At 44.3% G+C, this 27,899-nt stretch overlaps 1 protein-coding gene across 1 annotated transcript; it reads left to right on the forward strand.

Moving 5' to 3' along the window:
* Positions 1–979: 979 nt before the first annotated feature.
* Positions 980–27,084, forward strand: klhl5 (kelch-like family member 5; the record flags this gene model as incomplete). Its single annotated transcript, XM_079159698.1, has 13 exons — positions 980–1,578; positions 5,309–5,497; positions 13,872–14,008; positions 14,242–14,438; positions 15,935–16,147; positions 19,263–19,449; positions 20,561–20,785; positions 21,385–21,460; positions 22,235–22,321; positions 23,685–23,759; positions 24,112–24,249; positions 25,243–25,414; positions 27,004–27,084. The coding sequence occupies 13 exons, from the start codon at positions 980–982 to the stop codon at positions 27,058–27,060; spliced, it is 2,352 nt and encodes a 783-aa protein (XP_079015824.1). The 3' UTR covers positions 27,061–27,084.
* Positions 27,085–27,899: the final 815 nt, after the last annotated feature.

Here is a 27,899-nt window from a genome sequence, read left to right on the forward strand (position 1 = left end):
AAACCTAATCCCAACCCCAATAGAAACCAAAAACCAAGAAATAACCCTAACAATGAATGGTTTACAATGTCGTGGGGACTTTTTGAGGAGCAATCCCCATGAGACTGCAAGGCTGCAACTGGCGATTGTTGTCGGCGTTTATTAATCTATGTGATAAATCAGTTATAACTTTGGTCTTTTAAGAAAATATAAAAATTCCAAAACCCAAGGACACTCAATTTACAAAGGTATAAACAGAGAAAAGCAGCAACGCTTCACATTGGAGAAGCTTGATCCAGAGAATGTTTGCAATGTTTGAAATTAATTTTAATAATCGATCAATCGTTTCTTTTTGTTTTTTTATCAAGCAAAACAAAAAATGCAAACATTCATTGGTTCCATTCTCAATTGTGAGATGTGAGCTGCTGTTGGACTGTTTTCGACAAAACAAGCAATTTGAACCGAACTTCAGAAAATTGTTGAAAAACACTATTTTCTCATATTTTAAATAATTGTCCTTTCAGCTATAAACATCAGGCATGCAGACTCTCACACACACACGTGTAGACTGTGGTTGACAGTTCCATTCACTATCAAGTAGCCTGTTACTGATTGATTGTCTGGCCTGTTGAATGATGATGATGATGATGATGATGATGATGATGATGATGATGATAATAACAATAATGATCGTTCCTCTCTGCTACAAAATGCCTGTGGTCCACACATTAATTTGTCCTTGCTGGCAAATGTTTGTGGTTTAGTTTGTGCATGAAAGAGCTTTGGCACTGACGTTAAAACTCAGTGTAGACCTCCTTTTCTCTCTGTCTCTCTCTCTCTCTGTCTGTACCTACTCCGCTGTATTCCGCTCACTACATCCAGTCGCGGTTAACGGGCGTGCGGTTGCCAGGAGAGGCGCGCGTGCAGCAGAGTAGTGTACAGTTTTAACGGCAGAGCGGCACGGGCTCTCCCCCGCCATTTCCTCGTGCCGAGTCCTGGAATGTCGAGTAGCGGCTCGGGCTCTTCCTCGCGGAAGGAGTTCGATGTGAAGCAGATCCTCAGGATCCGATGGAGGTGGTTCGGTCACCCCGCGGTCCCTCCGACTCACTCCCCGCCGCTAGGAGACTACTTCGCCGGGCGAAGAGCGGGCGGCAACTCCGGAGACGGGGCGTCAGTCAGCGGCTGTAGCAACTCGAATTCAGCCAGCGCGAACCCCAGCGCTGGGGGTCACAGCGGGCTGGTGGCCAGCGGCAGCGCTGGGTCTAATCTGTGTAACGGCAGCAACAGAAAGTTTGCTGATCCGACGGGGAGTCGGGGCGGCCCGGGAGGAGCAGTAGGAGCGACGGGGAGTTCCTGCACCCGCTCCTTCAGCCAGCCAGAGTGCAGGAGCCCCGCCGCCGCGGCGCTGTCGTGGGTCTCCCCGCCGCCTCATCGTCGTTCTCGACCCGCGACGAGCATGGAGCCCCCCGGCGAGGCTCCGGTGCCCCAGCTGGTACCTGAGCCAACCGCTCATGTCGGGGTCGAGGAGGAGGCTGCGGCAGCACCGGCTGCGTCGGGCACCGACGACAACCACCAGGAAACCGACTCCAGCTCGTGCAGGTAGGAGACGGAGGTGGGAGTTTGGTTTTATGTCTGCGTGGGACCTTGCAGCCAAAACTAAAGTTACGGGCAAAATTAGTACCGAATAAAGTCAGTGGAATTCACAGAACACACACATACGCCTTAAAAGTTAGGGTAGGTGTCTTGCATCGTCACCTTGAGAGTTAGCTTTTATAGTTAATGAGTCATTTATATTTTATCGCATTTAACTTTAACATTGTTTTCGTGTTAACAGGCATTACGTTTGTGTCACTTTACACTTATCACTATCACTGGCAGGTGGAAACGCAATACGCCCCCACTGAGTTTATACAAGTAAATGGGGGATTCACTAAGCAAGAGGCTGGTGAGTCAGCGGTAGCTTATAATGCAGCTGTGCAGAGTCACTCATTAGGCTACACAGTTAGACAGAAAGAGGTAGAAAGAAAATGATGGCTTGAGTACATTGGGGACGGCATGTGGTCCACTGATTTCTCCCCTCAACCTCCTAATGAGGCTCCAGTACCCAGACTCTGTTAGAGGACGCAAACGCACCCTCTTGAGAATATGGGATATTCAGAGTCAAATTAACAATAGGGCTCCAGGGCTGAGCTCCGCGTGTAGCTTCATTCTCTGCACTTGACATTTATATTGTTTTGTCTTCAGCGACTGATTCCCTTATAGCTTTTGCTCACATTCCTCAGTGCTCGTGTGCGTGTTCGTGTGCACATGCGGGGATGGAGTGTGTTGCACTGGTGTGGCCAATCCAGATGTTGTGTTGTGATGTGATACTGCGTTTAATTAATGGTTGCTGTGGAGACAGGGAAACACAGCAATTAGGGCATCATAAGTCTCTCCCAGGTTTATGTTTTTTATTGTGATGCAGCATTAAGTGGGATGAAGTAAAGGGAGCAGCACACACAGTGAGTGTGTGTGTGTGCGTGTGTGTGTGTGTGTGTGTGTGCGCGTGCGCGTGCGCGTGTGCGTGCATGGTTACTATACTGGCGTAATGATGCATCTGAAAGCCTCCCATTATTCTCTGTGTTCCCAAGACACACATCAGAAAATATCAATGATTCCTACAGTAGGACACACACACACACACACACACACACACACACACACACACGCGTGCACACACACTCACTTTTAAAAACAGCTTTCAGTAGGAGCAAGAGCGGATTAAAAAAAAATCATTTAACGTCTGATGCACTTTCATTCTACACCCTAATTGGTTTTCATCTCAAATGTCAGATTGTGGGCGTGAAAGAGAGAGAGAGAAATATGGTTTTAAAAATATCTATTGTTATGCAAGGCTCGATGTCACGTCGTCTGTGCTGATGGGAGTCAGCAGTGCTCACACAGAAAATGACTTCTGCTTAATAGTAATGCACACGTACACACACACACACACACCAGACTCAATATCATAGGGTGAGTGCGTATTGTTCATGTATATGGATGTAGTGTCCCTGCACATGTTAGGGTTGCCATACCAACACAGAGATTGGTTTCTGCAGCGTACATGTGCATGTATGTTTTGTGTGCGTCTCTCTGTATGCGATCCATCCCCTCCCTCCGACAGCCCCTGTGTACAGTACGATACTCCAAGAACACAAGTGGCAGAATCCCAAGTGGGATCATGGGAAGGGACGCGTGCTGAATCCCAGAGTGGCTGAACGGCTCGGCTCGACTCCGCTGATCCCCTCCTTTCCCTTTTTACTTTCTCACCCCCAGCCAGCTCCCCCCTTTAAATCCTGGTGTGCCTCCCTTCTTTCCCTCCATCCCGTGTCCATTCATTTGCCCTCTCTCTGTTTTTTCTCCCCCTTTTCTAATGTGTTGGGAGAAAACAAAAGCGTTTGCATGTGTGTCACGGAGGGGGTTCACATGTGACCAGGCAGGCACTGTGGTGGCTGGATGATCGCGTCGTATATCAGCCCGCAGAACCAAGTTCAATCTGCATTAGCCGTTAGCCTACAGGCTAATCAGGCTGGATAGTTAATCACAAGGGGGTGTGCGTGCAAATGTGCGTGAGAGAGAGAGAGAGAGAGAGGCAGGGAGAAAGACATTGAATGACAGTGGTGTGAGTGTCCTTGCCTGGTGCAGGGGTTTAAAAAATCTGGCTGCATGGTGTTGATTCGCCCCAGACACACTCTCTCTGTCTCCTCTCTCTCTCTCTCTCTCTCTCTCTCTCTCTCTCTCTCTCTCTCTCTCTCTCTGTGTCTCTCTGTCTCTGTCAATGTTGAGTGCCTGCCAGGCTCAATTAAGGGGACTGGAAGGCAGCGTTCCCCCACTTCAAAGTCGTCTCCTCTGAGGATAGGAAAGCCAGCCAAAAAGCCTCCTTGGAGGGCTAGATTGGGATGGTGACGAGAGAAAAAGAGAGAGGCAAAGATGGATGATGGGACGATGGGATGAGGTGGAACGAAGTGAGTGATGGATGAGATTAGATATAAGAGTGAGGACGGGAGACGGATCGAGAGGAGTAGAGGACAGAGGCAGAGGGAAGATGACTCCTGTTATAGCACATCAGCAGCACACACACACACACAAACCAAAATGCATGCATGAGTACACACACTGTGAAGGCCACGAACACCAGCATTTTTCTTCTAACTTTATTTAGCGCGATTATTTTCAAATTCAGGTCAAATCAGTTTCATTTCTAAAGCCCCAAAAAGAGGACGAGGCCGGACCAGAAAACCTTTTCTGTACCACAAAAAACCCCCACAAAAAAAACGAAAAAGAAGCCACACTCGAGATACATCCAAGAATGATATCTAAATCATAATCCTGTTAGAGACCATTCAGTATTTGCATTTCAAGTCATCTAGAAAAGCCACATTTTCCCCGGCCCTCCCAGAACCTCGCTGTTTATTGCCGAGAGAATATGTGTGTGGAAAATTGTGATGTAGGAGGGTTTGATTTGAAACAAACACACACACACACACACACACACACACACACACACTTCCACATCACTAAAAGAGTGTGATTTATCTTTAACTGCAGAGTTGAAGTGATATCATCCTTGGAGTATCACTTCATTTATCTCTTTGTGCTGTAGGGCCAGTCCTGACACTTCTGCTGCTAAATTAAAATTGGAAGTACAGCCCTGGCTCTCGTAAATTAAATGCCGGTGTGGGAGCCATGCCCATGATGGCTGATAATTCACAGGGGGGCTATACTTCGGTGCTTGTCTTTTGATGAGCCACACACCGGCTCAAACATAATCGGCTCAGACAGGAAGAATAAGACATTACCCTGGGCTGCAACACTTCCACCAGTGAATTACGAATGTTCAGGCCGTCTTGGCCCAAAATCCTGCTTCACTTCTCCCCGTTGTTGGTATAGAAACAAGGAAACTGGCTGCCATTAGGGAGCGGAGTAAATCACTGCACATCCGATGGGCTCGGCTCCCACAGCTATTTAATTGGCAGCTCCTCTTTTAAGTGGGTTAAATTTATCTGGCCATTTACTCCTAGTAATTGGACCATTACAGAGCTTTTGTCTGCTCCTGGCGACATACAGTAACCCTGTTGAGAAGTGAAGGAGCGAGCAGAGTGTGCGTGAGGGAAAGGCACAAAGAATAAAGATGGCACGCAGATGACACAGAGCAGCTGGTGTCGCTCTCTCCACACATCTGTCTCGTTTGTGTTGAACAAAAAGAGAATCGGCACCGACACCACGCACTCAAAGCTTCTGTCTCCTTCTCTTTGTGTCTGTCTGTGTGAACGCCTGTCTTCGCTGTTAGGACGTCCAACAGCAGCGCCACGCTGTCCTCGTGCGTGTCCATGGAACCATGTGCATGTCCAGAGGAGTGCACGTTCACCGCTCTCTCCCACGCCGACTGCACCTTCCGCAAGATGGAGGGCTACCTGAGGTCCCGGCAGCTGTGCGACGTCGTACTGGTGGTGGGAGAACGGCGGATACCTGCACACAGGTAGGAGCAAAGACACCATGAAGATGTCACTCAAACATTCATAGCAAACATGGTGATGTTGAATAGATGATATCAGAGCTGCGACTAATGGTTAAATGTCTTTTATGAATCTCCTAGTTAATTGGTTCATTGTTTGAGCCAAAAATAATCTTTTTGTTGATTATTATTACGTTTTGTCTGAGCAACAATCCAAAACCTATTGGTATTCAATTAACAATGATATAAAACCAAAAAGCATCAAATCCTCACATTTAAAAAGCTTCAACAAATCAGTGTTTGTACATTTTTGGTTGTTAATTGACTAAATGGGTTAATCATATAAAAATTTGTCAAAATAGTCATTAATTGAATTTCCTAACTATTCAACTGCTGATTTTAGCAGTATACATGATCGATGTTCCCCACCAGTGTAAAACAAACCCTGTGTTATAGTAGCAGAGTGAAAGATTAGATGACAACTGCAATCAACAAAAACTTATTTTTGCATCATTCGGGGAAATGAAAGCAGAAATGTAGTCAGGAGTTTTAGTTTTCCAAAACATTTTTTAACAATTTGCATCGTATTATTATGTTTATTTTGGCCACTTCCCCTTCGCATGTTGCCCTACGGTGGGCACTCTGTGAAGAATACACAATAAATATGTTAACACACTGTCTGTATACAAGATACTGACGAGTGCAAACACACTCACACATGAATGCTGTGGCTCAGTGGTAGAGCGGGTCGTCCTTCAATCAGAAGATTGCGGGATTCGATCCCCGGCTTCACCAGTCCACGTCGATGTGTCCTTGGGCAAGACACTTAACCCCAAATTAAGTGTTTAGCACTGAACACAAAGTACAGCTGAGGTAGGTTCATTAGATTTCGCAGGTATTTGGTCATAAACCAAAGTCAAGTACATTTTATTTATTTAGCCTAATACCACAAATCACATATTTGCCTCAGGGGGGTTTACAATCTCTTCAGCATACGACGACCTCTGTCCTTAGACCCAAAGGCTGTGCCATCAGTGTTTGAATGTTGTGTGAATGTTTGATAGTCCTGATGGGCAGGTGGCACCTTACAAGCTGATCAACATGCAACTAACTACAGTATGTTGATAATCAATTGTCAATTCTTAAACAAAAATGCCAAACAAAATGCAAAATGTCTGTCTTTGTGTTTTTGACTGTTGGTTGGCCAAAACTAGCAACTTAAAGATGTCGTTTGGGAGCGATTTAGTGATTTCTAACTATTCATAGACAAAACAATTAATCAGAAAAGCAATTAATCAACAATGAAAATAATCGTACATCAAACTTTATACTGTCCTGTAATGATGGCACATTCATCACAACATCTCAACACATGCATGTACACTTGTGCGCACACACACACACACACACACATGATGACACATGCTGCTCACACAGGATATTGTTTGGAAAGTATCTTTCACACGCAGCAGAACCACAGTCACGCTTTTAAAAGTCCCTTTTATTTTTGTAGTCTCTCTGTATCACACATAGTCAACTGAGCCTCTGAATCATGCATCAAACACACCCACACACATACACACACATACACACACATACACACACACACACGCACGTGCTCCTCACCCACCACATAGCCCCCCTCTACCCTGCTCTGTCGCTGCTGCTTCTCCGGGCATGTGGCCACGGGTGCAGCAGCAGGGTCCATCTGCACATGGGAGACACAGAAGAGCGGTCCTCCACCAGCAGAAAGCCTCCTTTTCTCTCACCGCCTTCCTCCTCTGCCTCACTTGATTGAAGTCCCCTAGGCACAGATGGTGACAAACAAAAGACCCCGCTGTATGAGAACCCAAATGGTGTATATGAAAGAGTGTGTCGGCATTTGAAGCTGCTTCTAAGTGTTCATTGTGTGTTTGTGTGTGTGTGTGTGTGTGTGTGTGTGTGTTTGTGTGTGTGTGTATGTGTGTACTAGCAAGGGGGTGGGAGTGAGATGTTTGAAAGGTGGGTGTTTTGTTTGCAATTGATTTATTGCATGTGTAGGATAAAAAACGCTTTTCTGGGAACAACACGTACACCCTCTTTCTCTGTTTTACAGTACTCACAAACGAGTGCACCGTGCGTGCCGAATAGGCCACTTGTCCTGTGTGTAGCTGCACGGGTTTTTGTGGAGTTTGTTGCCAATGGCGCAGTTTGAGCAAAACTCAAGCTCTATATGCGCTTTTAAAAAGTAGAGCACAGCCATAGCGTTTGTCTCTGGGGCAGCGCCCTATACAAATACATTATCTTGCAAAAGCTATTTTTGTGCTTCCCAGTGAGCACCTCTAAGTGTGCTACCGCAACTGATTTAAGGTAATATAAGTTTAGTTCAGAAACGTCTGTGTACCTCTTTGAGGTTCTACTTAGGCATTGTGGTGCCTTGAGCTGAATGCTAACATGCTCACGGTGCCAATGCTAACATGTCGATGTTGAGCAAATATAATGTTTACCGTGTTCACCATCTAAGTTTGGCATGTTAGCGTGCTAACATTTGCTGTTTAGCACTGAACACAAAGTACAGCTGAGGTAGACGGGAATATCATTAGGTTTAGCAGGTATTTGGTCATAAACCAAAGTCAAGTCAGTTGTATTTATATAGCCTAATACCACAAACCACACATTTGCCTCAGGGGGCTTTACAATCCCTTCAGCATACGACGACCTCTGTCCTTAGATCCTCTATCAGGAACAGGGAAAGTGTTGGACAAATACAAAATTTGGACCGACGGCTAAATAGTAATTACCTAGTTATTACACTTCACCCTGAGGGAAAAGCGGAAATTTCGACCTGCTGGTGGCATTAGAACAAAAGTCAGGGGATCACCAAGGTCATTTGGGAACATTTTCCGGGGAACATGAATTGTCTGTACAAAGGTCCATGGTAATAGTTATTGAAATATTTCAGTCTGGGCAAAAGTGGTGACCAACTGACAAACGGACATATTGCCACCCCAACATCAGCGTGGCTAAGCATGTACTGCTGTATTTTTATGTGTGGAGAAGGGTCATAGTAGTTGAACTAGAAAATTTCGCAAGAAATTTTGACAGTGTGGCTTCTACTGCCGGAAGACGTCGCAATATATAGCTACACAGGCCGATGTTACGGTTCGATTGAGTTATCGCTTCTCTCTTTTCTGCATTTAAAATCCATACTCTTGAATTTAATCTTGTATAACGGTTTCAATTTCCTGTACATGTGAGTTTTTCACACACCAAGCCGGATCAAGTGCTGTCTGTCTTCAACAGGCAGTTAAATATATTGTCCACCGTTAATGGTGTCAGCATTGGAGCTAGTTTTCTTATGTGTATTGAGAGGGACCCCTAGTCATGGTCATTACTTTATAACAATGAACAACCCACAACTAACGCTCTTTAACAGAGCAAATCACAACGACACAACAGTCTGTGACACAAACAATTTGTAACACTAATCATTTTACATTTATAAAATTACACCGCCGAACTGCATGCTGGGTACAGCTCACTCGCCTGCTAGCAAAACAGTCTGCTAACAGCTGGGAGAGGCTCCGTTGCTCCAGTAAAGTTTTTCACATGATCTGCTCTTCAACTCATCATTCCTCTCATGTAGTCATATCGGAGCAATAGGAGCTACGGTTATGGGGGTTTGAGGATTTGTTTGAGAGGTGTTTCCCTGCTTTTTCTCCATGAACAGGCTGCAGGCGCACAGGTGATTCTGATTGAGCTAATTAGTGAACAGAGACTCACAGTGTGTGTATGTGAGTCTGTGAGCCTCTGTTCACTAATTAGCTCAATCAGAATCACCTGTGCACCTGCAGCCTGTTCATGGAGAAAAAGCAGGGAAACGCCTCTCCTCACATTACGTGATGCCTACTAGTAATGCCTTTGGAAATGATGGGAGCTTACGCTCCCATCATTTCTCTATTTGAGATAAATACATTTGTTTGAGAAGCCTTTGGAAATGATGGGAGCTAACGCTCCCATCATTTCTGTACGAACCTCATTCTGAGCTTCATGTTAAGATACAGTTAATCTATGGGGCTTTTATTTTGAAAGGGTGGGACTGGGTGGGTGAGAGAGGGGGAGAGGAGACATATTCATAATGTTTGACACAAACACAAAGGTTATTAAATGACAGGCTTCATCACAAGTATTCCAGTTAGGATTCACTCTGTGGGGCTTTTATTTTGAAATGGGAGGGGGGGGGGTGGGGGGGGGGACAGAAAGATTAGTGAACAGAGACTCACAGTGTGTGTATGTGAGTCTGTGAGCCTCTGTTCACTAATTAGCTCAATCAGAATCACCTGTGCACCTGCAGCCTGTTCATGGAGAAAAAGCAGGGAAACGCCTCCTCACATTACGTGATGCCTACTAGTAATGCCTTTGGAAATGATGGGAGCTTACGCTCCCATCATTTCTCTATTTGAGATAAATACATTTGTTTGAGAAGCCTTTGGAAATGATGGGAGCTAACGCTCCCATCATTTCTGTACGAACCTCATTCTGAGCTTCATGTTAAGATACAGTTAATCTATGGGGCTTTTATTTTGAAAGTGGGACTGGGTGGGTGAGAGAGGGGGAGAGGAGACATATTCATAATGTTTGACACAAACACAAAGGTTATTAAATGACAGGCTTCATCACAAGTATTCCAGTTAGGATTCACTCTGTGGGGCTTTTATTTTGAAATGGGAGGGGTGGGGGGGGGACAGAAAGATATAGAGAAACAGAGTGAGTGAGTGAGACAGGCAGACAGACAGAGCGAGAGAAAGACAGACAGAGAGAGACAGACAGTGTGTGTAGAGAGACAGACAGAGAGAGCCTGCGTGCGTGCGTGTGTGTAACTGGTTGCCATGGTGAGGACGCACCTGGCGTTAGAAGCAAACTGATTAAGAAACGTTACAGTAAACAGTGATTTTGAAACAAAACTTTTTAACAAAAAGTAGGAGTCTGAGTGCCAAAATAAGGATACCGTGAGAAAGATAAGACTCTTGCGAACATGGTGATGTGCTTTTTTATGTTAGTGGTGTTAAAAATGTGAGCTCCAGAGCAATGTACAAAAGTGGTACCGTCTGCTTTCTTTGAGAAATGAGTGGTCAGATTTAACATTGGTCTCTATGGAGCAGAAAGCTGGTTTTCCTGTCAATTAAGGTCTGTAGTGCAAAATGTGTAAATGTGCTGGATTCCACAGTCATTTCTCTAGACCAGCACACCATTAGCTAACTTTTTGCAAAAAATAATGCATGAGGTGTGCAAATTGTGGCACTCTGAGCAATTTGTTTTCAGAAATCACAAAATATTTTCCTGCTCTGCTCCACTCTAACAATTATGCCCTCACTCTAGCCCTTAACGAGCTGCGCAATACACACCCATTATAAAATCTGAAATGGAGCCAAAATGTTCCTGAAACTTCATCTGCGACTTCATGAAAACTGTGCTAGCTATCAAAATGTCCATTTGGCTCAATAACCTCCAGCGTTTTGTCTACGTTTTAAACTTTAAATCATTTTTCTATCTTAAAGTATGGCTTGTCAATATGGGTCCAAAGTTCAGTGTTTTTTTTGCTCTCTTCACGCCGAAACCCCATTCAAGTCTATGGGCCAATTTTGCTCCGTTTTTCGGGATTTTCGGGAAAACCGCTGGGCGAATCTCTTATAAAAGTCTTAGCACACCATTCCCGATCGGGCCGCACGTTCGGATATACTTTTCACGCCGCTGTTGGCAACGCTGTGTGACTAGATACACGCCGAAATTCGGGGTGGCAGATGGAGAATAAGAAAAATAAGCCCGCAGGATTACAGTCAGTGTGCTTTGGCACAGGCAGTTCTACTGCCTTTGTGCCACAAAGCCACACTGAATAAGCCCGCAGGATTACAGTCAGTGTGCTTTGGCACAGGCAGTTCTACTGCCTTTGTGCCACAAAGCCACACTGAATAAGCCCGCAGGATTACAGTCAGTGTGCTTTGGCACAGGCAGTTCTACTGCCTTTGTGCCACAAAGCCACACTGAATAAGTCTCTCCTACCAGCTCTCCTGTTGTTTTCATCCTCTCTGTTTTTCCACCACTGTGTCTCTTCACCAAGCACACTCAAACACAAACAGACACAGTGTTCAGTTTCCAGCTCGGCTTTTTTTTTCCTGCCGCCGACTCGTCTGTTTCCTGCTCTCTTTTAGTCTTCTCTTTGCTCTTTCCATTACGCAGTGACACACTGCCTGCTACGTCTCTGTCTTCTGCGAGTTGCATTTGTGTGTATATAACCCGGTACTGTATATAGCCCGCGTCGCTCACTGGAAGTCAGCGACCCACATGAAAAATTAAGAGGAGTGAAAATACTGCGTGTGTGTGTGTGTGTGTGTGTGTGTGTGTGTGTGTGTGTGTGTGTGTGTGTGTGTGTGTGTGTGTGTGTGTGTGTGTGTGTGTGTGTGTGTGTGTGTGTGTGTCAGAGAGAGAGAGATAAGAAAGAGAGCAGAGCAACTTCCTGCTGACTATAGTGACAACTTTGTCAGTAAAACAAACACACACACACACACACCACTCTTCTCCGCTTCAGGCTATCTGTCATGGTCCCACTTGTTAATGACATTATACACATGTGCATATAACACACACACGTCTGTTGACCTCAAAGTCAAAAAACACACAAAACACACAGAGCAGTGGAAGCAGAAAATCAGCAGCAACCATTTAAACATGTGAAAATCGGTTCTCATGGCTATCAAACAGAGCTCTAATGTGAGCATTATCCTAATTTAGTTTACTTATCATCAGCCGTATTTAGATCAGGACATTAAAAATGAGGAGGACTGCTTTATATGGCACGGCCATTTAGACTCCATTAGACAGTCAACACCTCATTTACAAAGACATCTCCAAGAGCAAATAATGAAAAAATACTGCGCATTAAATATTAAATAACATGTACTTTTTTAATACGATGTTTGAGTGTGCGTGTGCGTACTTAACTGAACAGTGACATGAAAGGGTAATGGATTTTTGTGGGGAGGAATTAATTAACTGTCCCTTTAAAAAAAAAAATGACCTTAAGATATTTCCTTTCTGTCCTTCCTCTGGCTTGCTCTCCATTATGCCGTATATCTTCTCTCCCAGACTCTCCAGACACTAAATTTCACATTGACCTTAAGTTAAGCTTTTTCTTTTTTTTTTCTTCTTTCTCTGCTGACCATGAGCTCAGCTGCGGTGGTTGAATAATCTCTTCTCCGACTGCAAGGATTGGCATGTGTTTCACAGGGCACGCCAAGGCGTTGTGTCATGTGTATGTAAAGAATTGAAATTATGACGAGAATAGAAAGAATACTTAAGCATCTGAGCTCTCTGTCCTCAATATGCTCACTATGTACTAACATCTGGAGATGCCTTAGGCCCAAGCCAGGCTGTTGTTTGCACGGGTTTCTTCCTCCACTTATCACATCTCTTCAGAGAAGGAGAAGGAGCATGTGCAGATACTGCCATTGGGAGCAGATTGATATCTTCAGACTTGTGCTGTGGGAAACGGAATTTTGCATAAAAGCGATGCTTTATTCAGTCATGAGACCGACATGTTACATTGCCCTCAGATTGAAGTAAAGGGGTCTGAAAGTCTCAATCTAAGTCTATCAAGCAATAGAGAATAGCCGTCAGTTTATAAAAAATAAAACATTTAAGTCTTCTTGTCAATCTTGCAGTGGAAATGTCGATGTTTCCCCTCAGAGGATGGAGCGATGCCCTCAGTTCTTACTCTAAAAACCACAGACCTACGTGACGAGATGTTATTCTGGTCTCTCTTTAGACCAACTTGGTTGTTGTGGTTGCTTATTTTGGCTTGAATTTTGACACTTCTGCTATACTTTCCAGCTCACAACACTCATATTGCTCCACTACCGTCTCTCATAGGCTCACTGTCCTAAAGGTTCCCTCCCACCTCTGTTGGTGATTCATCTTGCAGATGATTGTTAGCAGGTCATAGTACAAAATGAATATCTGTTGTGACCTTCAGTCGTAACACTGTAGACTTTCCATAAACTAAGAACACACTTGTGGTTGTCAATTCAGGTTCTGCTCACCGACAGGTCTGCGAATGATGTGAATCTTTCGGTATCTCAAGATTCGATTCGATTTGAGTTGGTTCTACGAAAGTGGCGATATGTAGACCACTGTTGAATCCGACACCTTCTGGTCATTAACCAACTACCGATCTACTAGTGTGGTATATTTGCAGGATGATAATGTTCTGCGTTAGCCTGCGTCATTTCCAGGCCTCCCTGTTCTGCATCTTCTCCCCGTCAGTCCAGACTCGTCCTGTCAGCAAAAGTCAAAGTACCCCGTTCCTCCGTTACGGCTGTCCGTGCTCTCTGACTGATGCCAGACACTCTCTCCATTCACACAGGCTGGTGCTCTCATCCGTGTCGGACTACTTCGCGGCCATGTTCACCAGCGATGTGAGGGAGGCCAAGCAGGACGAGGTGAAGATGGAAGGAGTGGACCCCGATGCATTGTGGGTCCTGGTGCAGTATGCATACACAGGTATCCAGACGCACACTGATCGCCACGCTGATGCTAAATAAATGGATTCCATTTGGTCTCAGTTCTATAAAATGAAAGGACTTTCATGACCAGTCACTTGAGTTCATGGGCGTTGTTACCCTTGATCTTAAAACCTTTTAAATAATATATCTTAGACACTTTAAAATATTCAGTACTACATTTTTTCATGAGGTCGCTCTGTCTTCCATCCGTCTCCCCTCTTTTTCTTCCAGGCCGGCTCGATTTGAGGGAGGACACCATTGAGTCTCTGCTGTCTGCCTCCTGCCTACTGCAGCTGTCGCCGGTGGTTCAGGCTTGCTGTTCGTTCCTCATGAAGCAGCTCCACCCTTCCAACTGTCTGGGCATCCGCTCCTATGCCGACGCTCAGGGCTGCAATGACCTGCAGCGGGCCGCTCACGACTACACCATGGTTGGTTTCACGGCCACTTAACTTCTATACCTTCCAGCGGTTGCAGAGCCACCGTGAGAACATGAATAAAACAACGTCTTTGGAAAATATTGATGTAAATATGATGATGTAGACCGCAGGTGATTTCGACAATGAATTGATTAAGTAAGGACAATAAACAGGCTTCTTCCTCCGCTCCCTTTCACAACTGTCCCTCTGTGCCGTTTTCCCCGGTCAGGCCTTGATGTTATTCTCGCTAACAAATTGGTTCCTCGTTCGCAACGCGCGCCACACACCATTATCGCCACAATGGCGGTTTTCAGCCCAGGGTTGCTATGGTGACTGTGAAATAGCTCCTCCATCGACTTGATTACTCTTTCTCTTCTTTTTCTGTTCTCTCCTGTGTTAGCGTGCCCTTCCTTCCACCCCGCCTCCCTCTGAGCGTCGGTCTCTGTCAGTGCCATCGTTCCTCTCTTTCTTCCTTTCTCTCTAAAGTGGATTATTGTTCAACTTTAATCCGTGGTAATAATGTCGTAGAGGTGGCTTTATCTGGGTGTGACTGTAATTCACACAGACTTATTATTCACACACATACACACACATCTCACAGGATTATTACAGCCAATGTGTAAGAGCTACACAATACACGGTGTGGAGAGTCATTTCTTTTTTTAAATATTTTTAATGTTTTATTTGTAGGAGTCACATTTACATGTTGCATGTTTTCTTCCGCTTTTCTAATATCGACAGATAATACTTCCCTCAAAGTAGATAAGTAGATAAATGAATGAGAATAGCTATGCCAAGCTGTACAATCACAGCACAACAACATCAACCATTGTCATCATCACCTTCCTTATTGTCACAGCTGACACAAATACGAAGCATAATGTGGGCGAACACTTAAGACATTTGTATTATGGCCTCTATGTTTAAGTATCTAGGTTTCATTTCTATCCCATCCACATTCACTCGCTATTACAGCTGAAATGATAAATCGGTCATTTGATTCTCAGAAGATTAAGCTGCGTCTTATTTTGATAATCGATGAATCATTCAAGACATTCTCTGGTACTAGCTTTTTAATTGTGCGCACTGTATTTTGTGATGGTATCGAGTAAGTATCTTTTTGAAAGTTGTGTCAGACATTTGAGACTATTTTGTGACATTGATTTATTAACGTGCCGATTAGTTGATAATGAAAATGGTTGGTTGCAGGCCTGCTCTTTGTTTCTCCAGCAACCTTCCTATCTTATATAACTGAATCATTCCAACCTTTTCTCATCCAGCCCCCTTTGTCTGCAGCTCTTCATCCATCTTCCTCTGACCTTTCTCAAGCCCTCATTTCCTTCCTTTTGTTTCTCTCTTCTTGCCTCCTTCTAACCCCTTGATCCCTTTCCTCTCTCCACTCATATATTCCTATTGTTTTTTTTTCTTCCCTTATTCCGTTTTTTCAATCATCCAGTCTAAAGCGATCTTCTCTACTCTTATAACCATTTCATCTCCCTGTCCACCAGGAACACTTTTTAGAGGTGGTGGGAGGCCAGGAGTTCCTGTTGCTCCCAGTGGAGGAGATGGAGAGGCTGATCACGTCGGATGACGTCAACGTGCCCGATGAGGAGACCGTGGTAACCTCTTTGCTAACGTGGGTCCGCCATGACGCCGCCACGCGACAGCATCACCTGCCCTTGCTGCTGGCTCACATCCGACTGCCACTGCTGCAGCCACAGGTGAGAGCTGCATAGAACTCCGTCACATATCCCACCGTTGTTACTGACTTATTTAAAGCGACTATAATCGTTATTTTTATAATGACAATCAATGCGAAAAGCAATCTGAAAGGAGTCACTCCTAATGATGAACCTACGGATGATAATCACCCAAATCTGCAGCTTTACGGAGCTTTATAGCGAGTTTCAGCTCATTGTTAAGCTGTCCGGCCCTCAACTTTATTGTTTTGCTTCCATATTAGCATTCTTGTAACACCGGTTTTAGTGAGGAAGCTCTAAAAAGGCACTGTACGCTAACTGCCCTGCACCAGACGACAGACAGACACAGTTAGCAACCAGCTGGCGAACATAATGGAAGGGACCTAAAGATCTAAGCTAATCATTAAGAATATTGGACTTACATTCACCAGGTGGAAACACGACTCAATTTTTCCATGGCCAAAGTTTGTCTCTTGCTCTCTCCCTCCCCCATTCTTCTCTACCTCCTCCTGGCTCCAGTCCGCCTCTCTGTCTCTATCCTCTTCGTGCAATTAGAGGGACTTTAATCATTACGCTAACTGTAGATCACAACCATTACCCTGTCACGCATGTGCTCGTCTTTGTTGTGTTGAAGTGGGTGCATGTGTCTCCTCCTCTCTCCTCTTCCTAGTTTGTGAAAGAGTATCTCAACTGGTAATGCGATGCTGAGAAGTTTATATGCGAGGCAGAGCCTCGGTTACTGCCTAGGGCGTCGAATGCACACACACACACACACACACACACACGGCTTAAACCTTAATTAAGTGTGATAACTCTCTTAACTGAAGCTAAATTATCTGTTCTCTTCATCTCCCTCCTCAGTCGTTTCCCTATTTATAAGGGAACTGTGGAGATAAATCTCCCCTTGTGCCCCCTTCCCCCCCTCCTCTTTCCATCTTCTCTGCCTGCGCCTGTACATCTCCCAGGTTTGCACTTGATGAGGTATGAACACCTCAGATATACGACTTTGCCCTGGTCAGCTGAAATCCCAAGCAGCTGTAACATGTAATCAGGCGAGAAGATGGATGGCGGAGAGGTGAAGCGGTGGAATAGCACTAGAGCAGAGAGAGCAGAAGCAAGGCGGTCATAGAGGGTCGATTCAACCTTTAGGAGTATATCACCACCACCACCACGCTAAGCTGGTAAATGTGTTAACATTCAGCAACCTAATGAGCTGTGACACGCCGATAAAATGACTTATAAACCCCATACAGACAGCCGATCGATATTCATCTAGCAATTAGTAAGCTCTGTATCTAGGCTGTCGTGTTGTTACTCATCAAAAGGACGTCAATGAACCCAAATGAAAACTTTTAATTCCTTTTCCTTATTACCACTGTGACACAAATACTGACACATACACACTTGGTCTAATCTCCTCAGAGGTGCATCTGTGGGCTGTAAATTTGACCTTACGCACTGAACAGATTGTGTTTGCTGATTAACATTTTTTTTAAAGAGAAACATCTGTCACATCTTTTTTTTGCTTAACTTTCTGACAAGTGATCATTTCAATCATTTCTATCCAACGAAACACCATAGGTGTAAATGCTAACATGCTAACGACATTTGATATTTAGCAGGTGTAATGTTTACCATATTAATCACTTTAGTTTTGTGGGTTAGCATGCTAACATTAGCAAACTATCACTAAACATAAAGTACAGTTGTGCTTGAGCTGATGGGAATGTGGGTTTTGCAAGTTCTTTTGGTCATAAACCAACGTCTTGGACAATGTCAAATTTTGAACCAATGACGGGGCAAAAAGTTGGGATCTACAAAGTCAGTAGGCGTCATTTTACCGTGGGTATCTGTTACAAATGTCTTGCTTCATCCTCTGGGGACCATGATTGTAAGAAAACTACCCACCGATCCATCTAAAATGGCTTAAATGATTTAAGCGCTGTCAAAACATTTGCATAGACATTTTTTGGCATTCAGCTAATTGATTAAGTAAAACCATGTCTTGCCATTGAAAATCAGAGGTGTGTGTGTGTGTGCGTGTGTGTGTGAGTGAAATAGTGAACAAAGTCCAAGCTAAAATGAAGAGGGGAGGACTACTTCCTCACTTCCCACTGCGAGGTAAAGAGAGGACACAGAGGAGAAAGTGGAAATCCTGCAGGACTCAATCTTATCTCGCCCTCCACATTCAATCCTTCACAGCGTGATGGATAAATAGCACAGGAGAGGACACACATGGTTTTCTATCTCTATCCTTTAGTACACATCAACTCAAATGAGTGCCGAAATGGGGTTCACCCTAATTCGTCCCTCTGTGTTTGTGTGCAATGCAAGCGTAGGTTCACCCTGGCGTGTAAGCTGCTTATCCATATACCACGCTTGCTTTAGGCTCTCCATGCCTGGCCCGTAAAATTGATTTTATATTGAATGACCGAATTTAATTATTTGGGCCGAATCTTTCTATTTGCGATGACGGACAGGAAAAAAGTTGCTACCTCCCCACTGACTTCTCTTCAGCCAACACACACACACACAATGTGCAGGTATACACACCGCTTGGAAACTTCAAATGACTCTTATAAATAAATCTGGCTTCTCTTGAACCTTTAGTGCTTTCCATCTCTGAACACTCACACACACGCACACACACACATATGGAAACACACATCCATCTAAATGTAAATCATGTAATTCTTGCCTTCAGGGAAACTTGCTTCCCACCACCCAGCCTCTCCCACAGGCAGCGATTTTCCTGTGGATGTATTTTATGGAACAGACGGATTGAAATGCTTTACGCTGCAGCCCCTGGTTGTCTCTACATGTGTGTGTGTGAGATCATAGATGAGGTTAGAGGGTATGGAGTAGAGAGCTGATGAGATGCTCTGGACAGATTAGTCCTGTGTGTGTAAAGACTAATGGCCTCTGGTCTGATCTAATCCCTCAATCAATGGGAGAACAGCTTTCTTTCGAACCACAATCAGCGATAACATCTTAACCCACGCACGCAATACACACAAACTCTGTATTTGTCGGTCCGCTTTTTAATAGCAGTTCTCACATGTCCCTGTGTGTGTGTGTGTGTGTGTGTGTTCATGTGAGCGGGTTTCTGTTTCTCTTTTTATGTATGTATGTGTAGTTCTTGGCAGACCTGGAGTCCAACCCTCTGCTGCGGGACAGTATGGAGTGCCAGCGACTGCTGATGGAGGGCATGAAGTATCACCTCTTGCCCCAGCGCCAGCCGCTGCTTCAGAGTCCCCGCACCCGGCCCCGCAAGGCCACCGTCGGGGCCATGTTCGCCGTAGGGGGCATGGACGCTACGAAAGGTACACACACAAATACACAACCAGACTTTACAAATAGACTATATTATTATTATTATTACCAGCCGTAACAGTGTGTGGCTGGTATTGTTTTCACCTTCGAGTTTGTGTGTGTGTGTGTGTGTGTGTCATCATGGTGAAATGTGGTCTTGGAGACACCTACTGTAGTGGGAACTAGCACAGTAGTTTTGAATACCTTGCCAGGTGCTTATATTTCTCAATAACATCACAACCGCTCAAGATGCAGTCACAAACATTACGGGTGTGTATATGAGATCAAAATGAAGGCCCAGTTTGAAGATAGATGTGGTCCGAGCAAGGGCGCAGGAAGTAGGGGGGTGTAGGAAGTGGGGAAGGGGCCAAAGCCCCCCCCCCCCCCCCCCCCCCCCATCACAAGATGGTCTCTAGTCGTAGAAAGTGTCTGTATTTCTATATTTAGCTGGTCATTTATTAAATAGTACACAGTAGAGAACTGGCCAGAAATAATATAATCAGGGATGTTGGGACTATATAGTCAGCACCTTGGATAAAGCTGCAACAATTAGTCAATTGATCAATCAACAAAAAATGAATCAGCAACATCCATTTTTCAAGAAAAGGGTGCCAAAATTATCTGGTTTCAGCTCATCAAATGTGATTTTATTTCCTTTTCTTTGTCTCGTATGCTAGTCAACTAAATACCTTTGACAAAAGGGTCATTTTAAGTAAGTAAGTCTCATTCAGCTTGGGGACATTTTTCATTATTCTCTGTCATTTTACTCACCACTGATAACTCCTAAAACAATGGGAAGAATAATCAATAATGAAAATACTTACTTGTTGTAGCGCTAAAGTCAGGCAGCAGGATGACTAAGCGCAATGTATAATTTAAGAAAACTAAATTCAAAGATATTTTTTCTTAATGCTGGCTTGATGGAATAACCATCCTTTATCTTGTAATCATGAGAATACGTGAGGAAACTTTAGCTGAGATGATCATAAACAGAGCTCATTGATCCATGTGTGTTTGAAGACACTGTGTCTCTACACACAAACACACAGAGTCTACCGTTTGGGAGTGAGATTAGTAAGTTAGTAAGTGCAGTCGCTTACGTTTTTCTGTTGTTTTCTCCAGGTGCCACCAGTATCGAGCAGTACTGCCTGCGTCGGGACACGTGGAGGCAAGTAGCCACCATGAGTGGACGGAGGCTACAGTTTGGTGTAGCCGTCCTCGACGGCCGTCTCTATGTGGTGGGCGGCCGAGATGGACTCAAGACCCTCAACACTGTGGAGTGTTACAACCCTCACAGCAAGGCCTGGAGCGTCATGCCTCCCATGTCCACGCACAGGCACGGCTTAGGTGAGCCCCTAGAATGAATTCAAGCGGGTTTTACTTGCATTACAAGCCCAAACGAGCTTGGAAAGGTCAATAAGTCGAGTTATATAAAGAGGAAGGATTATGTCTTTATTTGAATTTTGAAAAATATGATCCTTGCTAAAAAACAATTGTTTTCGCTCCTATGGCAGTGAGGTCAAAGGTCAGTTTCAGCTACACAAGAGCACCCCAACAGTAAGTGATTCAGTGTCATGCTTGCGTATCTTGTTTGAAGGACAGACTCCCCCACTCACTGTGCAAGTGACACAGTTATGATGACAACATTTGATAAGGCCTGCTGTGCTGCTGCTCCGCTGTTTTTTTTTTATTATAAATGTGTGCGTGTGTGTGGCGATTCAAACACACATCTGGCCCCCACAGATGTTCAGGCAGATAAATCCCCTGAGTGTGGAGGTGCCAACATGCTGCTAACGGTTGATGTAGCAGGGCGTGGTTGCACACACAATGAAAACTCACACTGTTTGGTCCTACACGTGTGTGATTTTTATGAGCTCGTCCAAGCTGATAGTGGTTTTGGTAAGTTGCCATGATTTAATCGTGCACATGCGGTTGTGTTATCGCAGGCGTAGCCGTCCTAGAGGGGCCCATGTACGCGGTAGGAGGACATGATGGCTGGAGCTACCTCAGCACAGTGGAAAGGTAAGAGGACACTTCACACAGCAGTTTAAGTCTGTTATTTACTCTGCTGAAAATGTTTACCATGCGGATTAGAAAAAGTTCAAATATAAACTTTTGAGAGCAGTTTCTGTAGATTATCTAGAGCCTTTAGTAATTTACGGTCCACTGCTGATTGTTAAACTAATTGTGAGGACCACCACCAACAACTGGGCTGTAAATATGTGTTATGCCTCTGTCAGCTGTAATGATGAATAGAAAATATATATTCTGTTTACCGTCACCCAAATCCAAATTTAATGTATTCAGGGTCATATTTTTCCACCACACGCTTTGGACTTTTACTGGCGCAGGTTGTCTCATACAGCACTTTTTCATTTAAAAGAAACGATCCATTTAGTGTCACTATATCAGCGGGTTAGCTACAGTGGCAAGGCACGTTTGTCTCTACCTGACGATGTGTCATGATTAAACAGTACTGGTCACTGAAATTCTGCTGTTTTTTATTTTGGCGTTTTTTTTTATTATGTGAATTCTTGAGCACATTTTGATACAAAAATAACTTGCTCTGTCAATTACACCAATTCTTTTTAATATTTAATCGTACTATTTGGCAGTGCCTCTGTGGCCCACTAGATGGAACTCTGAGGGCCAGAAGAGAGAAAAATGTTGTTGAAAGATGCAGCGATAACGCTTAACTGCGCTGTATATTTAATCACGTGTTGAACATTCAGAGTTTCGATTCGTCATGTTTTATTATGAGCAGGACTGAGAAGTTGCTAACATAATTTCCACCAGGTGGGACCCCCAAGCTCGCCAGTGGAGCTTCGTCGCAAGTATGGCAACACCCAGAAGCACAGTGGGAGTAGCTGTACTCAATGGCAAGTAAGTAAACCCTCACAAGTATTGATTGCTTCGTGCATCCACGTAAATCCAAGTAAAATGTTCAATATAAGCACATGCACTGTTTCATTGCACATGCTTTTAGTTGTTTGTTTGTTTGTGTGGGACGTTTGTTTTGTTGACGTCTTGCTCTTGTCCTTATGGATGCTGTATGCACTCATTCAAGACGCTTTGGACAAAAGCCTCAGCCAAATTGATGCAATTTAATAGATTGTTGACATTTTTAGCAGAAATTACACACAAATTGCCTCAATATACTTAATCATAAGATAGTATCATTGATACTGTATAACTGTGCACTTATAAATACTGCACCACCCACCTCATTATTGTACCAAGCCACTGTGTGGCATAGAAATAGTCAATTAATAAGCAAAATCCAGTGCTTGTGGTTTGGAGAGCAGTGACCTATGGATTTTTAGTATTTTATAACAGCATTTTTTAAAACCAAACACTTTTGGTCCTGCAGAAAGCACCGTAGTATTTTCTCCTGGAGGAGAAAAAACTAAATGTCTTTGTTGTGTGAGAACATTCTTAGAGCTCCACACTCTCTGCTTGTTCGAAGGCATCACAGGTAAGGTTATGTTACTGTAACCACTGTGCCGTTCCCACGCGACGCACTGCAGCATCAAGCAGTAATGGAAAAGGTGACAGCACTCACAGTCGCACAGCACACACACACACACACACACACACACACACACATGCACAAACGTGCATATGAACAGTGGGATTAGTGAAGTTCAGGACTTGAATCTCCTCACTTGCCTCGTAGTTCTCCTGCAGCCGACAGTATGAGTTATAATTGCGATGAATATTGCACCGTTGTTTTTATTATTCAGTGCCTCATAGACGCTACAGAGAAAGGCTTTTTAGATGCTAATTAATACAGAAACAACTGATTTGTGCTTAGCATGCCCAGCTGTGTGTGTGTGTGCACGCACACGCGTGCACACAAGGCTGTGAGTGCATGCATGTGTTGTGTATTCTCCAGGCTCTTTGCCTGATGGAGCTCATTACTCGCTTGACTGGTTTGGATGCACTTCTTTCCTTACCCCCCAACTCCACATCATGGATGTGTACACACACACCCACACACACACACATACACACTCCCACTGACTGACTCCTCAGGGTTGTGATGCTCCCAAGAGATCTGGCTGATTGATTTTGCTCACCTCACTTTGTCACCGAAATCGTGTAAAACTGCACCCACATAAATACACCCTTGCACCATCTGTTTTGGTGTCGCAAAATTTTTTGTGTGGCAGTTGTGTGTGTGTGTCTGTGTGTGTGTGTTTCTGTGTTTCTCCAGAGGGTCATCGCCATCTTCTGTCTCTTTCAGGCTGTATGCAGTAGGAGGTCGTGACGGCTCCTCCTGCCTGCGTTCAGTGGAGTGTTTCGACCCCCACACCAACAGGTCAGAGACGAGGGACTTCATTTGAGCAGAATTAAACACTCTGCTGCTGTATTTTCTATCTGCTGCAGTGCTTCTAAGGTTATTTTCCCACAGATCAAAGGAGGCAGCTAACCCTCTCAGGATGTTATAATAGAGCACACTCAAACAGCTTCTGTTTATGAAGTACATTCATTATGGTTCTGGGACAAGGTTGTTATTGGTCCCCTGAAAATAATCTTTTATTTATTTTAAATGGAGAATGTTCTGGAAGGTTTTGAGTTAGCCTATTTGTCAGGTTTTCCTCAGTGTTGGCGATAGGATGAAAGTGTGTTTTTCTTTCTCTCTTCTTCTTCTGGATAACCTCCATCTACAGGTGGAGCGGTTGTGCTCCCATGGCTAAAAGGCGTGGAGGTGTGGGCGTGGCCACCTGGCATGGCTTCCTGTACGCCATCGGAGGTCATGATGCTCCGGCCTCATCCCTTGCATCTCGGCTAAGTGACTGTGTGGAGAGGTGAGTCTACATGTACGGGGTGTGTGTGTGTGCGTGTGTGTGTGTGTGTGTGTGCGTGTGTGTGTGTGTGTGTGTGTGTGTGTGTGTGTGTGTGTGTGTGTGTGTGTGTGTGTGTGTGTGTGTGTGTGTGTGTGTGTGCGTGTGTGTGTGTGTGTTGGCAATGTCAAATACTCAGTTCACAATTTAGTGTGAGATGCAAAAGTATGAATACATACATCTTTTTTTCTTTGATTTGTATAAGATAGAGATGAACCAATATGTAGTATCGGGCCCATACGGACTGGAATAGCTGCATCGGGTGTCGGTGACAATCTATTCAAGTCAATTCTATGCATATAAACTATATATATATATATATATATTACTTATATTATAGTGTCTTTAAAATTATGAGTTTTTGTTCTTAAAAAAATAGTAGAAAAAAATAGTTCAATGAGAAATACACTTATTTGGCAAATAGTTTTTCTTGCCAGGAGTTATATGAGGAGATCGGTACCACTCAGTCTGTCTATGAGGTATTGAGCTGGAATCACAACACGATTAGCTTAGCATAGCATCAAAATCATAAGCGGGAAACGCCGAACCTGGTTTAATCAGCAACACGTTGTGGTTTAAGTGGTGCACTAACAAAAGGTTTTCAGTGAGCACAGATTTAAATAGAGGCCTAGCAACCCCACAGTGATGGCAAGACTCCCGGAAGTTACCGAGCACATAGCTGTTTGTGTATGGATTAAACAAATGAGATACAACATGTAAACTAGTGAGCTTTAGTTGGGCTGGTAGTGTTGTTTTTGAAGAGCCAGGCAAGCCGTCCACAGACTTGTGATTGATCAGTCTTTTCATCTGACTCTCGCAAAGGAGACGAGTAAGTGTGTTTCCCAAAATATTGTAATGAAATAGACTTTTATGAACGTAATTTCTCACTCTGTGTTGTGTGTGTGTGTGTGTTGTGTGTGTTGTGTGTGTGTGTGTGTGTGTGGCGTCTTTGCACAGGTATGACCCTCAGACAGATGTGTGGACAGCAGTTGCCCCCATGAGCATCAGCAGAGACGCCGTTGGTGTTTGTCTCCTTGGCGACCATCTCTACGCCGTGGGCGGTTATGACGGGCAGGTGTATCTCAATACTGTAGAAGCCTACGACCCTCAGACCAACGAGTGGACACAGGTACACAACCAAACACACACAAATGCAACACACACACACACATGCAGTTTATATGTTTGGCAGGAAAGAGTCTGTACAATTTAATAAGCTCTATTCTCGTGTTGCACACACGTGCGCAGCAGATTTACATGCATCCACTTGCTCGTATGTACATAGACACATTCACTGCAGTTCAGTAAAAACAAGTCATAAATGCGGATGCACACCAATAAAGTTGTTAAATCAACACACACAGTCACAGTTTGACCTTCCTCCAGGTCCTCTATCATGCGTCTTGGCGTTTCTTCTCTGTTATGTAAATGTGTGTTTTCCTCATGCTAATATTGTCCTTGCCGCCGCAGCAGTAGGGGAACGATTTGTTTTTTCAAAGTTGAACGATGACACTCAGCCTCAAGTCTATAACACTTCAATTTATGCCTCATCTCCTGCATAGCCCGGAGGATTTCCAACCAAAGTCGTTGGAAATCTGCTATTTGCTGAGAACAAGAGAGGTGTAGATGGGCGGATACAGAATAGAGAGAATGTTAAGAGTGACACAAAGCGACAGGGACGGGCTGAGATGTGAGACGTTGAGACCGTTAAATGTGCCCTCTGTTCATTGTCAGGAACTGAGACAAACACACAAGCGGATGTGTTAGCAGCACCGCTTCCCTCTGCTTGCTTTAGCATACATCTGTCAATCTGTTTACTTCCAAGACAGAAGAAGAAGAAGTTTGTCTTTTTAAAATGAGGTGACTGACAGACTATCGGTGTAGAAGCAGTGGCTACAAAAGCTCACAGGACAAGACATCCACAATGAGAGCCAAAGGATCATCGTCGCTCCCGGCTGAGTTGAGGTCAGAGCCAAAGATGCCTATCGGTGTTGAACATGATCTTCATCAGCAGGAGGGTTGGCCAGTGGTCACGGAAATTCAGATGTTCAAATTTCAATTTCACCCGAGGACTTTAATATAAACCCGCAATAACAAATGTGTAGGCCCCTTGGGGGCAACGGAAACAAGTTGCAGATACAACATTGACATGATAACACCTTTTAATTTGATATGGTGAACTACTTAGTAAACAGTTGCCTATTTAAACATCAGGCAGAGAGCAACATTCTAATTAATTTGGAGTCGTTTTTCTAAACACCTGATGAATGCAAGTCCAGTATTAACAGCCTTTTAGTCTGAGCTTTAACCGGTCTCCCTTTGCGGTACAAAGAGACATGCGCTATTGCCAGTGATTAATTGCAATGGGAAAATGCAGTTATTTTAAAAACCAGGCAAATACCTTTTCACTATCAGGTTTGCCTGTTCTGCTAATGAGGAAGGCTCCCAGTTCTGTATTTAGGCACAACAAAAGAACCAACATTCTGTGCCGTGATTCGTTTAATGTTGGAAGATTGATCACTATTGTTTATAGAAAGATCATTTCTCTCCATCCTAACTTGTATATTAGCATTGAAAATAAATTATTGACTATTATGGTCCTGAACAGGACTCAATATGACTCGGTCTTGAATCGGACTGGACCTGGACATGGACTTGGACTCGAGTAAGTTGGCCACGACTACAGCTCTGTTCTTGTGTTTCTCTCTCTCTCTCCAGGTAGCACCTCTGTGTCTGGGCAGGGCAGGAGCATGTGTGGTGGCCGTCAGACTGTAAATATAACGCAAACTCCAATCCACCCTCCGGCGGACCGTGCGTGACGTGGCTCGGATTGCCCGCGTTACCGCTGATGTGGTCGCTGAAGTGTCACCGAGAAACGTATTTGCCTGCCAGCATGCGGCCAACGCCGGGAAGCGAGAGACATGAACACACTTCAGGTTTAACACTTCGGCAAAGTGAGACTCGACTCTCCTCGGCGGCTGCCTCTCTCTCGTTCATTTAGATGTTTACGGTTAGGTTAGGGTTAAAGTCGTGTGTCTGGTTTCTGATGAAGTCTTCGTATGTGAACGTCCTGATAACTTCTGCCACAGAAGTGAACCGCAACCGCCACCCGTGATGAAGAGGAATCTGCAGTGTTTATCCGAGCATGAAGGAACACCTGTCTCGCAGATTCTTTTTATCTTGCCTATTATTTGGTTCCTGTAGACAAGGTGGGACACACACACACACACACACACACGCACCTACAAGTTTGCTTTCAGCTTCTATTTCTGCTGACAGAAAGGTGGGAGAGAGAGGAAGTGAGATTGTCAAGACTGTTGAGGTGCCTCATCATTTTACGCTCTCGGTTCTCCTAACAATATCTGATAGCGTGCATTGATGCTATTTTCATATATTCCCTATTATTTCATATCGCAGTTGGCGAGTTGCTCTCCTCTTTCTTTCCCTTCCTGGCTGACAGATGAAAGAAAGACTTTTGACATAATCAGCACAACCTTATGAACAGCCACACTGAGAAACTGTGACGCTCTTTATTCTTATCAGTCAAAAACATATCATCGTGCTTTTATCTAATATTTCTGTGTGTATGTCTCCTATGTTGCATCAGCTCACAT

This window comes from Pholis gunnellus (genome assembly GCF_910591455.1).
Source record: "Pholis gunnellus genome assembly, chromosome: 5".
In the NCBI taxonomy this organism is placed as follows: Eukaryota; Metazoa; Chordata; class Actinopteri; order Perciformes; family Pholidae; genus Pholis; species Pholis gunnellus.